The sequence below is a fragment of the Poecilia reticulata genome, linkage group LG8, assembly GCF_000633615.1.
Source record: "Poecilia reticulata strain Guanapo linkage group LG8, Guppy_female_1.0+MT, whole genome shotgun sequence".
NCBI lineage: Eukaryota > Metazoa > Chordata > Actinopteri > Cyprinodontiformes > Poeciliidae > Poecilia > Poecilia reticulata.
Genome location: NC_024338.1, coordinates 9,518,653 through 9,532,854, shown reverse-complemented (window position 1 = coordinate 9,532,854; position 14,202 = coordinate 9,518,653). Strand labels below are relative to the sequence as shown.

The following is a 14,202-nucleotide window of genomic DNA, read 5'->3' as shown; positions in this document are numbered from 1 at the left end:
GCCATGTCTTGTTTCTCGCTTCCCTCCGGAACTTGATAGATTCTGAGATTGTTACGACGCATACGGTTCTGGAGGTCGTCCCACTGGTTAGTGAGTGAAGCCTCACGTCTCAGCATGTACCGAAGCACYCTCTCATTTCTCTGGCTAACCTCTTCCGTCGCGCCGGTCCTATTCTCTGCTTCCTCCAAACGTTGCTCCAGCTTGTCCGTGCGCTCTTTCAAGTCTCCTACTGTTATTTCCAGTCTTGTTAGGGCGGCTTTTGTTTCAGCAAAAGCATTYTGGTTTTCTTTCCTCAACTCCTTTAGCTCACGCAGAACTTCGGTTATCGTATCATTAGCTTCATTAGCTTTCCTTCCCTCGCTAGCTGCGTTGCTAGTCTGCTGCGGWTCTTTCTTCTCTTTTGGCTCTTTTTGGTCATTTTGCTGCTTACCTACTGTATTTCTTGTCGGCATCGYCTTCTTATTTGCAGTTTCTCTCAGGGGGGTAGCCATAAAGTTGTATAATTTTCCAATTAATCATCAATCTCACGGGAGCCTCCACCCAATGCAACCGTCTCAGAACATGGCACCACCGGAAGTCTCCTAGTTGTGGATTTAAATAGCATTTCACTGGCAATATCTTTCCGTAACATATTTTACCCAGTAATATTTTTACATTTCTTGTCAACTTAGCATCTTTTAATACAAAAACACAATGAACTGCCGGTGGACCGTCTCGGYGCCCCAACCATCATTGCTTAACAAGTTTTCTGGGGGAAACCCTGTACACAATCACTTAAACATCTTATCCTAACACACTGACTCTTATTTTCTTCAGAATCTCAGGTGTTTATCTCAACTCTGCTCTGTGTGAAGTAATCTCATCTGCTTTGCGGAGTCCTCAATCTCCTCTGACGGAACTAGATCTGACGAAAAATAGACTTGGGGGTAATGCATTTGAAATCTTCATTGAAGGACTGAAAAATGCAGAGTGCAAATTAGAGGTTTTCAGTCTCAGGTGAGTGTGACTAATATATTGTTTGTTTGTTTTATCTAAAGTTATGCAAGTAATTTAATAAATGTATTAATCTCTACAGTTTTACAGGAGTACCACTCCCTGTTATCCTTTTTTTGTCATTGCTTTTTTACCTTTACTAGTTGAATAATATTGCTTGAGATTGGGGAGTATTACAAAACTCATCTATTCATCTAGATATGTTATTTTCTGCTTATGGAGATGTAGAAAATCTCTCAAGGAGGAAGACCCACATCCCTTTTCAAATGCATGTAAACTGATCCATTGAGAATTTTGCTTTTAGCCTTAGCTCTTTCTTAAACACATCTGACCAAAGTACAAAGTAGTACCCATATGCTGTCCGTACTAACTACAAATAAGGCCCCAATGTATTTATGCATCTCCAAATGTATCTTTCCTTTATTCTTAAGTCATATAAAATTGTGCTCCTTTACTTGAGGCAAACATTGATCCCAGACCCGGAAAGAACACTCCACTTTTTTCTGGTTGTGAACTACAGCCCAAAACTTATTCTGGGGCCACAGTACACAATTTCTTTGCCCAATTTTAGTCACCAACCTTTTTGAGCCTGGGAGCTACTTCATGGGTACACAGTAACACGAAGGGCTACTTGTTTGATACAGACATACATTTTCTTGGCTCAACCTTTATAACAATAATTCATTTACATATATATATATATATGATTACATGCAGTCTGGTCATATTAATATTCAGGACTACTCACAACAGTTATCAGTAATGATTTACCATGGCAGATATGGTTAATCATTATTATGTGATCAGAAGTTCTTTGTTCACAGAGTTTCAAGTTTGATTCTCTTTTGAAGCTCTTCTGTGTGATTCTAAGTGTGACTGAGAGTATGGATTGTTGCAGCAGTGCAGTCTTAACACAACGGTAAAGAAGAGAGGCAGATGTCATGGTTGTTCAACCGGGTGACCCGGTCTTCAATTTGTGAAACCACAAAAAACGCTCATAAGCCAGCGACCCACCAGAACTGTGCACTCGGTAAAAAGCTCAGGCGGTGTCCACACGACCGCTCTTACAACTATGGGAGGGTTCAAACTTTGCTCATTCATTTTTAGCTTACAGAAAAAGTGCCAAGCTGCCAAATACACAAAATTAAACCAACCAGTAACATTTAGGCTTTGGATGTGCCCACTCCCACAGACTCACGCAGACGTACAAGATGATCTAACACAAAATAACTTTTTATTTTTTCCACAATTTTGTTAATACTAAAGAGGGTTAAATAATTCAAAAAATTCCAAAACCATTCTTTTCTTGTTTCAAGAAAAATCTCAAAGTACGTCGAGTGGGTTACACCTGTACAGTTGCAGGCACTACAGCCCTCCGATGATATCCTGAGGTGCTCCTGCAACTGTGCATAATTCTGAACTTTAACCCTAGAAAAAATTACTATGTTTTATACATAAACCAATTTATTTTAAATGCTTGTATAACTTAATTCTATTTAAATTCTACATGCAAACAAATATTACTTCAATGTAAAATCATTTAATTAAATATATTTTTTGACAGTGTTCCCTGATGACAATTGCTACTTTTAGAACTTGCTCTGTGAGTGACTGACAATGTCCTCTCGGGTGACCAGGTACCCGCAGACACCGTGTTGGTGACTCCTGCCCTATTCCAAGTCGAGAAAAGCTAGCTTCAGCCTGTACTAGTTGTGGTCAGTCTGCAAGGGGACTAGGCAAAAGAAATATGTTACTGAGAGAGAGTGCACACTGGTGTCTGCAAGTATCTGAGGAAAACTGACGTAACCTGTCAATCAAACATGTCTGAAATTTTTTTATGGTGGATCTGGATGCAGTCGAATTGTGTGAACTGATCATCAACCCAATTGAAAACGTGTGTTCCTTTGGCCATTGAAAAAGAGACTGGGACACATTAGTTGTGAGTTGATTTGTTTTTATTAAATTACAAATACAAAATAGTGAACATAAATGCATTGTGCATATTACGACTAGGTAATTAGAACCAGGTTGTGAAAATAATTAGTTAAGAAAATGGATTGATGGATAGATGGAGGAATTGTTTTTCTTTTACCCCCTTAAAAATGCATTTGTTATGTGATTAGCTCTCTTTTGAAATCACAACTTGTTTTAAAAATGATCAAAAGAAGTCTAAAATAATGTGCTTCAATTTCATGTTTGCAGCCTCTCAGCGACTGGACTATCAGAGGAGTCACCCAGAAATCTGGCATCAGCTTTAAAGCCAATGATCTCAAATCTAAGGGAGTTGGAGCTGAGTGAAAACATACTGATGGACTCATTACTCACTGTGATCGCTGATGCACTACGTTGCAGAAAGCTGGAGAAGCTCAGGTCCGTGTCTGGTTTCAAATGTTGCTGAAGATTAAACCTGAAATAAAATGTTCTTCATTGCTTTTGAGAAGTTCCAGTAAAAAAAAAAAAACAAACATAAAATCTAATCCAATAGTGCTATACATATAGTGTTTTATGAGATGCCTAAATGTTTCAGATCAAGCAAATTTAAATAGCGGAAACATAGTAACTGAGAAAAAAAATAGTTGACATTTTTATTATTCACACCTGTTCACTTAATTGTTTTCAATAGAGAAAGTCAACTTTTTAATGAAAATAAAAATCTACCTTATCCAAATTCCCAGATCAAAACCTTTTTAATTTCTCCCTACCTAGAACCTGGTTACACAGCTACAAGTGAGTCTTTCAGGTCACTGTGAAACATAAAGGGGAGGAGAAATTACTTACCGTATTTTCCGGACTAAAGGGCACACTCAAAAACTTTTAGTTTTATCAAAAAGACAATGTGCCTTTTAATCCGGAGCACTTTGTTCTGAGGTAAAACAGTCCCTACTAGTGAATTAATATGAATTAATTCTGGTTGTGCTTACTGACCTCAAAGTGATTTTTTTTCAAAGTTTTGTACACGGTCCTCTGTCGAAATGCTTTAGTTGCATTACAGCTACCGTAGACAGGAGTGTCATGGAGGAAGCACAGTAAGTATGTACTGTGCTATGACTGACTTGACTTATCTGACTATTTTGTTTTGCCTAATGTGCCTTATATTACGGTGGCATTATGAAAAAATTATGAAAAAGATAGAAAATAAACCATTCATTAACAGTGCGCCTTATAATCTAGTGTGCCCTACAGTGGTGAAAATACGGTAAATATAATCTTTGTGACAACGTGTGAAACATCTTACAACCTCAAGCATTATATCAAACACTAAATATTATGAGAATTATTTACGTTTATCAGTCTGGCGGCTTTCATGAAATCAGCAATTTTGAGGGATAAATGCTGAACACTTCATCATATGTTGTCACAATTAAAACTCTACTTTACTGCTACACCCTAGACATTTTTTGGTACATATTGTAACACTGACTGGCCAGTTGGTTTGAATTATTATATGTGAATGGCTGAAATTGATGACATCAGCAATTTGTGTGTCAAATCAGTATCATCTTGTTTTCTCTCCGAAGACTAAATCAAAACTCTAACATTACTGAGATCTGCAAGGAGATGGCGACTTCATTCTCATCCCACTCCTCCAACCTGCAAGAGCTGGAGCTGAGTTATACAAATTTCAAAGACTCAGAAATGGAGATCCTGTCAGCTGGACTGATGAGTGATAGCTGTAAACTGGAAACACTGAGGTAATATCTGAACACTTACAACACACATTTCAAAGTGTCAGTCACATTCACACAGTTTATATACATCTGATTAACACAATCGAATATGCTGATAAGATGGTGACGCCATGAAAAATCTATAAGTAAGGTGGTTTGCACACAATTAAGCTATATAATGCAGTATGTTCTTTTATTTTTTTATTTGAGATACGTAATTAATATAAATGTAGCACCTAGATCATAGCTCAATTAACATACAATGACAACAACTGCTGGGAAAGTTTGAGTTGCATCTGAAACAGCTGTGTCAAACTTGTTTTATTGTTGGTCCACTGAAGTTTTTGACAAAGAGGATTGGGATACAGATTATCTCTATTTATGCCAAGTTTGAACTACATACTTTTAAAATTGCTGCACTTTTAAAAGTCATTGGATTTAAGATACAATTAGAGTATAAATGGCTGAATATATATTCACATCACATTTTTCAGATTGTTTATATACAACAAGTGATAATATTAATATTTAGTTTGTAGGGCAAATGGTTTACTATATTAAGTTAAGTTTACATAGATTGTAATATTGCCATTCTAAAAATGGCAAACCACAAGAACAAGAGCAAGAGTCTATGTGCTAAGAGGCTTTCTACATCTGTCCTGCTCTTAAAGTATTATGTGCATTATCAGAGAAAAAACAGCGAGTCCCCAAGCAACTATTTACCCTAAATACTTAATCAAACAAAAGCTCTAACGTTGTTCCCTTTTCATATCACGCCCATTTCTCTCCTAGTTAATTGCTAAGCGGAGCAAAGAGACCATAGCAGTAAACATGCACCCAGCGGAAGATTCTTTGTGATACTGGTATAAGAAAATCAAAATAACTATCAAAACACATACATATAGATTTTTGTTTTAACAATGCTTGTTGACTTTCTACTGTTTACATTTCCAATTAAATGTTGTTAATTGATCAGTAATTAGCTACTCTCTGTATGTGGTTGAGTCGATCTCTAAAACCTTTTTAAAAGATAACTTTGTGTGATAAAGTGTATTTGTCATTCAGGATTAGTCACAACAAGCTCACCGCAGAAGGCTGTGAGACACTGGCTTCAGCTCTCAGCTCCAGACCTTCTCCTTTGAGAGAGTTGGACCTGAGCTACAATGACCTACATGATGCTGGAGTAATGAAGCTGTGCAAGGCTTTGGTGAAACCAAACTGCACTTTAGAAAAACTAAGGTTTGTATTAAAAAAATGCAGCGAGTCATCTAGTCCTGTCAACGCAACATTTTATTGTGATGAAATTAGCTTCCACCTTCTAAAACACCTGGTTTTCATTTCCTAGGCTATCATTCTGCAAAGTGAAAGAGGATGGATGTTACTCACTTGCATCTGCTCTGATGTCAGACCACTGTTGTCTCAGAGAGCTGGACCTGAGCTTTAATCACCTGACAGATCATGGAGCTAAAATGCTATCTGAAAAACAGAGGGATCCACACTGCAGACTTGAATGTCTCAAGTATGTTTGCTTAATGTTGCGCTGAATTATGGCATAATGGGTTTTTTTCTTGAATACTTTGCGTATCTGACAGTGCTTCTGGTTTTCTTTCTGTCGTCAGTGTGGACCACAATGAAGAATTTTGGGTTAACCTGAAGCTGCTGAGGCAGTGTAAGCATACATTTCTATCATGYAATGATAAATCTAAAGTAGAACATAGTGKCACTTTTAATAAATGTTTGCAGTTGCAAATATTGGTCTAAATACAGTCATTATCAATTAGCAAAATCTTAACAGAACAAAGTCATGAAAATTGCCTTGAAATTTTTGGTCTCATTATTTTGACATTTAGCAAATTAAAGAGATTTTGGTATTCCTAATTGACTTAATACTGGAAAAGTTTATTCTGATTTTATGTCAGACAGTGTGAAAGAATTCATAAATGTCTTTATTGTATAGTGTATGTAAACTTCAAGTTTGAACTGTACATACCATCTGCAGCACTTAATAGTTATTTATATATTGATTGCAGATGCCTGTGACTTGACACTGGACACCAATACAGCAGGAGCTGCTATCATGTTGACTAAAAACAACAAAATGGCAAGTTACTGCGATGAGGAGCTTTCATATCCTGATCATCCAGACAGATTTGGCATTTCTCAAGTGCTTTGTATTGAAGGCCTGACTGGTCGTCATTACTGGGAGGCTGAGTGTTATATGAGCTCCGACATTGATGTGGGAGTGGCGTATAAAAGTATTCCTAGGCAGGGAGACTGTTCCAGTGAAATTTCTCTGGCAGGAAATGAAAAAGCGTGGTCATGGAATACCACCGGATGTTTTTATCACAATAATTATTGTCAAACATTTCTGAAGTCGGACACATGCAGCATAGGGATATATCTGGATTGGCCGGCAGGTGTTTTATCATTTTTTGATGTTTCTCGTGATGCAGTGACGCATCTGTACACTGTACATACAACTTTTACTGAACCCCTACATCCTGGATTTGGTCTGACTTCTGGATCAGTTTGCATAAAAGAAAAAAAAATATATAAGTAAACAAAAGATGAATGAGGGATAAAAATGTATAAATAAATACATTTCAAGTCTGATTTATGATGCAATGTAAGAGTTATTGGGTTTTGGTTAGGACAATGCAACTGTCTTTTCGAACTAACATAACCACGTTTAAATTTAAACATAACGTATTGCAAATTTTTTTTAAACATTTGTACATTTTATCATAGTTTTTTATTCAATTTTTTTTATGCTAGAAATTGGCAGTATCAACAAATGAAGAACAATTGGGCCTTTGTAAGACATACTTTTCAAATTGATAATATGAAGTATTCAGTTGACACAATTGTGGAGAAATGGAGAAATCAAAGTGCGGGTGTGCACCTATACACACATACAGCTGCACAATTTAAGATTTCGAAAAACGATTTGCTTAATGGAAACAAAATATTAAAAGAAAACAAACCCTCCACTTCTTCAATAAAAAGTTTAGGCCTTGGGATTAGGTGGTGTTTTTTTGGCCATATGAAAATGAGTGTATTTCACAAAACTGCAATGGAAACACTTTCACATCACATGAGTCACATGATCAACAACCTGATGCTGGCAATCCATGAAGAAGAAAAGGACGGGAAGCAATTGAAGGATCATAGTGCAACATGTTTTTTTAATGACTTATTGTCATTAAAACAGTGAACAAAGTTATTCATCTGTGATTTTAATTGCATTTCTTAGTTAACACAGCAATTGCAAGATTGTGAGTTTTCAACATTATCAGAACACTGACAAAGTTTTGTGAACATTTGTGATGAACACAGCGTATTTGGTTGAAAACCGTACATTACCTCTTTAATGTTTGTTAAACTACTTAAAACTTTAAACTTAAGGTTTAAAACCCGGAGCCTTGGAGTGTATTTGGATTGGCCAGCAGGTATTTTGTCCTTCTTTGAAGTGTCTCCAGATGAATTGACTCACCTGTACACGGTACGCACAACTTTTACTGAACCACTCTAGTCTGGTTTTTTTCTAACTGATCAATGTGCATAAAAAAACAGAAATTGAGTAAAGAATGAACTAAATAAGGTTGATGTGAGGAATAGACAATGGATTAAACAAGGCGGCACAAGGATGCTTTTATTCAGGTTCTATAAAGCGAAGGTTTTTCTGCTTTGCCCCAAAGCCTCAGCTTTCTAAATAATGTGTGTTGTTAAACACACTTCCATTTATTAATATTTAATTTGTTGAAACATGCTGAGCTCAGATGACCCCAGAGTGTACTCTGCATTGTGTGTATAAGGTTTATAAATAAAAACAAGATTATATTGTGGGCTTAAACTGCCTCTTTAATTCTGTTACGCCTCAAGTAACATATGCAAAATCTGACTGGGGTCATTTTACTTCTTTAATTTTTGTTTTTTGCTAAAAAAACAACTTTGATTGCATTTCTAATTTAACTGAACTACCGTTCTATCACATCGTCTCATGATAAGTTTCTTTTACTTTTCTTGTGATAACAGTTTCATTGCCTGGGGGAATTGCTTAGTTTTTTTCAGCTCACAAAGTGACAAATAGACTCTAAGTAGAAAAAAACTCTGTTTGTCTCATTGTTTCATTTGAATGCATCAACATCTCTTTGTTTCCTCTCTTACAGTGATGTCTGTGGTTGTACAATTAAGCAGGAAATAATGGTGCACTCATTCAATTCAGAAAAAAAACATCATCTGCAAAAAACTTAAAAATGATAAAACTATCAAAAAATATTACAGTACCTGCTTTTCATCAGCCTGACATTATGAATTAAAGAATATGATATGTTTGAAAACAACAATTTGTGATATATCCCAATAAAGAATGAGTTCTAGATAATGTTATAATGTTAGGCCAACTTAGGTAAGACACCAAGTCCATATGTTTCCTGTGTACAACAAAGAGTCTGTAAACTAACAAGAATACAGGGATACCGGTGATTTCTTTCTTTTTTTTGGTTTAATGGTAAAGTTAAAAACAATATGTGTTTTAATTACCAGGGGTTTTACACATTGTGCAGATTTATTGTGCACAAGAATAAATGTAAAGGGATTTTAAACTTTTGGACTGAGGGAGATAAAATATATGGTACAAAAACATACCGAAGCTATGTCAGTGTCTAAATCCATCTTAGTATGTATCTTATATGTTCAGTCATTCCTGTTGGAGTTATATTACCTTTTTTTTTTAAACAAAATCTGTCATAAACATATAAACTTGTTTTAGTTCAGAGGAATTTTATCTTAACATTTTATCTTTTATAGTATAGATGGTAACTTGAGGTCCAGAAATCTTGCATCTCAATTATTTATGAAGTTTAGAAGTTGTGGCATATATGATGAAATATTGTACAAGTGTTATGAGATCTGAACCCACTTTTGAAAAACTTCTGCGTTCACTAACAAAGTCAAACCGACCTTCACAGTTCAGAGAGGAAAAACAAATGAAATTGGTGAAAATTGTAAAAGCTTCAACATGGATCTTACTTTTTTTTTTGCTCTGAGTTTTAAGTTTTGGTTTGTGGTCATTTAATCGTTTCTGTCATGTTCTTTGACACTTAGCTTGATCATTTTAAAACAGCTTGGCAGGCATTTAGTAGATTCATGAAGAAATAGCTTTACAAGTGAAGATCTCTCTAAGGTGTAGGCAGTTTGCAATGGGTACAAGTTTTGTTTTCATAATAAACATACAGAAATGAGAAGAAGTCTTCATTCAATCATTCATATTTTGCGTCAAAACAATGACAATTACTAGTAATCTTTCAAAGACACCACTGTCAATAGTTTTACAGACTTTCTTTAGGTTATTTCTTTGGTCTCTGACTGGTATGAGAAGCCTCACAAATGCTTTATTAAAAACAACCTTAAAGTTAAAAGTCAAACACAATGAAATGGTATGATCTCTTTGACTACTTTCATCATGACCAAAATGGTGTACCTCAAACCTTTGCTTTTCAAAACCTATACAATTAATTTCATTTCTAACATTTCAAAGTCCAGTCAGATAATGAGGGAATTACTATTATCATGGATTATAAAGTTGTAGGTAAAGCATTTCCAAAATGTGCATTTCTTTTCACAGTTTGGCTTTTATACCCTTACTATTCTAATCAGCCAGCAAACTGTGTTAGGCTACGAAATACCCAGGGTCACATTTTGGACACCCCTGTCTTAAAGGAACAAACAGTTTTTCGTTTGTGAACATTACACAGACTACATTCATAAAATAGATGCGACACAGAAACCATTCARCTAATCTCACCTGTTCTGAACAGTRAKSCATTCATCTACCACTAGAGGGCAATGTTTTAAAGGATATGACATTCCAATGTCCTAAATGTCTACTGGAGGTGTGGAAAACTGTAATCAAAGATGTATTTGCTGAATATACACAACAATTTTACAGAATATGCACTAAAGATAAACTCTTTAGTAATTAAAATCTGAGCTAAAGGCACGTTCATAGTCTCCTGTTTGATTTTTGTGATGAAATACATTTATCTGTACTTTATATTTAACATTAGAAAAATACAGAAAGCTAAAAGGAAGCACTCACTCACTCACTCACTCACTCACTCACTCACTCACTCACTCACTCACTCACTCACTCACTCACTCACTCACTCACTCACTCACTCACTCACTCACACACGGCATGAAATATATGGAGCTAAAGCCTTTTAAAAATGACAAGACCAAATCCTTCACGCATGAGTCCCCCCTATTTTTGCATATCATTTATTCATATTCCCATCTTGCTTCTCACCATATGTTTTAAAGGTGAAGGTGTAGAAGTGTTTCAGGGGATTAAAAAGTTAGGGACATGACAATAATAACCAAAGTTCCCCTGAGACCCTGTAGACCTTCAGATTATTCAGTATTAGAATTGGAACTGCCTAGTGTTTAATAATAATGTGTATAACAAAAACATAATTAATTATCCTAATGATTAGCATCAAATAAAGTAACGTAATAATGTATAAGTGGTCAAAGTGCAACTTGCATGATACTTTAAAGTCGCATTGTCAGTCATGGGATTCTCCATTAGTCCTAGTTTTTTATTATTTTTTATCATTTTTGCTTTCAAAAGTGGGATAAGTGTTTAAATGTTCAAAGCACACAAAGAGAATCCTGCTGAGCTGAAAAAGATAATTTCCCCCCTAAAGACTACAGAAGATACACATCGTAAAAAGACCATTTAATACTTGGAAAATGACTGCCAGAGAAATAAATGTTGTGACATAATGGAGTTTTATTTGGAGTCTATGCAACTGTTAAAGCATCTTGTTAGATTAGGCCGTGTCCACACGATAGTGGACGTTTTCTGCACTGCCTGGCTTCCTGTCCACAGGCTAAACTGAGTTCTACATACCAAAAATGTAAGACTTTTAAACATTTTTCTAAAAATGAATAGACCCATGTTTTGTACACTGAAATGTTTTAGATCATCAAATATTTCCACGTCAGGCAGATATCCTGAGTTCACAAATTAGCTGTGAGTAACCATGTTACTTTTTTACTCTTTTACTACTTTTCATGGCCCTCATTGTAGTCAAGAGATCACTTAGACAGAACCTGTTTGAACAACATGAAATATCCTAAAAGGTTTCTACATATCATGCCATCTCTGATGTAAATAAATTCAAGAATACGTGTCAAAACAAACATTTTTTGTCTGTAAAGTGTTACAAAAGCTTGTAAATTACAGTTGTGAGCCACTTTACTCGTGCACTCAATTACAGTGAAGCAGTTTTTAGGTCTGTTTTGCTTTGTCTTCTCTTTTTTCCCTTTAAACTTTAACTGTAAGCTCAATGACAGAAACACAGAATAGGTGTTTTTCTATTATTTATTTATTTATTTTGGGTTACTCTTATCTAGCCTAATGTCTTTAAACCGTGCTCTGAATATTCCTCTTGTATTTTTAATGCAGTAAAATTTATATTATTGCTTTCTGCTGGCAGATGACATGTATTACAGCATTTTGATTGGAGTGTAGATAATTTTTTTAACGGTTTAAACATCTGTATCAAAACAGTCTTGTTGGGACTTTTTCTTAATTCAGACAAAAACATACTGATAAAAGATCTAATCTGTTGTTTTGCTTCTTATTCAATGTGAAACTCAGAGTGATACGACATAAACTCTACTTTTGTTGCTTCAGCTTTTAAAATAAAGTATAGTTAAATTCTATCTTTTCAGATGGAAGTTGTAAATACAAGTTATTTCTATCTGTTTTAAATCTTAACTTAAAACTGCTGCACGGACTGGAATATGCATATTTACAGAACTTCTTCTCACCCCAGTTTATACATTTTTTACTCTGATGAATCTATTGAATTGTTCTTTTCGCTCCTAAAATCCGGTTCGAATCGGTGGTAAGGTGGAAAAGAAGAGCGAAAGGTGATCTTTCTTAAGAATGTTAATGGAGCAGTCTTGTTTAACAAGATTAAACATCAATATTTCAAAAAGCAAGCTTTCAAAAAGTAACTGCTGAAGGTAAAAGCCTAAATTTTTTAGGCCCCTCGAGCAAACAGACAAGGGCCTAGATAAGAAAAGGGGGCGGAGTTTCTTGACAGCTAATGCACAGTGGAAAAATGCCTCAGTTTCGATGGGGAAAAAAAACTTTTTTTTATTTATTTATTTAGTTTTTTACAGATGAATGGATGGAAGAACAGTAGTTTATTTCTGGATGTAAAAATGTCTCATAATTCCCACTTCAATTCTTCACCACTTCAAAAAAAAAAGAAAAGGAAAAAAAGTGAGCCATACACATGTACGCTTCAACATATTTCATTTTGATTCTATCACATGGCAACCGTGTGCACACAGCGTGGGGAGCGAGCTTGTAGAGTTTGATGCTTCCCTTTCTTTGCCGTCATGAATATTTGATTCCACCCAGAAGGTTCCATCCAAAAGGAAAAGCAAAAAAAAAAAAAAACACACACAGCACGAACAACAACTTCAACACCAGAGATGGCAGCAGCCACTAGAAACACGCAGCTAATCATCAACAGAGGCAAGGCGAGCGCCGAGCTTTCTTCTTCTTGTTTACGACAGGGTCACCAAAGGATGCAAAATGAAAGCAACGACTGAAAAGAAGAAATCCTTTTTTTATTGTTTGTTTTTGAGGGTCATTGACAGAAATACAAAAATGGATGCTTTGAAATCTCTAAAACGGAACAGAGATCCGTTGTGATTAAACTGTCTGTAAACATGCACCAAGAAAATGAAGACAAATGAAGAGGTGAGGGGAAAAAAAATGAGAAAAGCAAAACAAACAGCAGAGAGAGCACAACAGGCATTTGCAAAAGGAGCTTTAATCACTAAAGCACTACATGTGGAAATGAACGTGAACATGCGCATAGCAGCGCGTATGAAAATATGAGTGTTTCTGAAAGACTCAGAATGCGGAGATAGTATGGGTGCAAGTTGGAGTTAAGTTTCTTCTGTTCCGGTGGGTAAGTGAGTGCTTGCTGACTGTGTTTACAGGTTTATTGTCCTTGAAGGAAATAAACTGAGAAAGCTCCATGGAGTGATTGCAGAGCTGAGGATATGAATGACATAATGGGTTTTGAAGGAGAGTCTAGGAAGTGAGAGGAACCTTTAAAAAAAAAAAGGGGGGGGGGGATGTTAGGAAAAAGATATTACTGTATGTAAGACACAGAGATATAACTCTTCTTTTTTGTTGTTTACTGCTGACATTTATATTCACCTCCTGAAATGCCAGCTGATACAATCAAACGCTGCCAAATAAACTGTTTTTTGTTGTTGTTGTTGTGCTTAGCCGTGACAGGCACCTCTGTATCAGACATATGTAAAAAGTGAAAATAGAGGAAGCTACAGCAAAAGGTGGTATATTTGTGTATTTAAAGTGCTTTACAGGAAAAATGTGAAAATGTCAACAATTAAGCAAATGAAAAGCTTAAATTCAATTGAAGTAAACTCAGTGGAAATTGTTTATTCAAGTTTAATAATAAAGCTTTTATATATATATATA

At 35.6% G+C, this 14,202-nt stretch overlaps 1 protein-coding gene across 1 annotated transcript in view; it reads left to right on the top strand.

The window, feature by feature from the left end:
* Nucleotides 1–7,206, top strand: part of LOC103468609 (protein NLRC3-like) — a gene marked incomplete at its 3' end in the record, with an annotated part of 15,013 nt that extends 7,807 nt beyond the window's left edge. Inside the window, exons 5-11 of the mRNA XM_017306114.1 lie at nucleotides 817–996; nucleotides 3,196–3,363; nucleotides 4,512–4,685; nucleotides 5,727–5,900; nucleotides 6,007–6,180; nucleotides 6,281–6,330; nucleotides 6,692–7,206. Of these exons, the coding sequence (XP_017161603.1) occupies nucleotides 817–996; nucleotides 3,196–3,363; nucleotides 4,512–4,685; nucleotides 5,727–5,900; nucleotides 6,007–6,180; nucleotides 6,281–6,330; nucleotides 6,692–7,206 (1,435 nt within the window). The remainder of the gene's footprint in view (nucleotides 1–816; nucleotides 997–3,195; nucleotides 3,364–4,511; nucleotides 4,686–5,726; nucleotides 5,901–6,006; nucleotides 6,181–6,280; nucleotides 6,331–6,691) is intronic.
* Nucleotides 7,207–14,202: the final 6,996 nt, after the last annotated feature.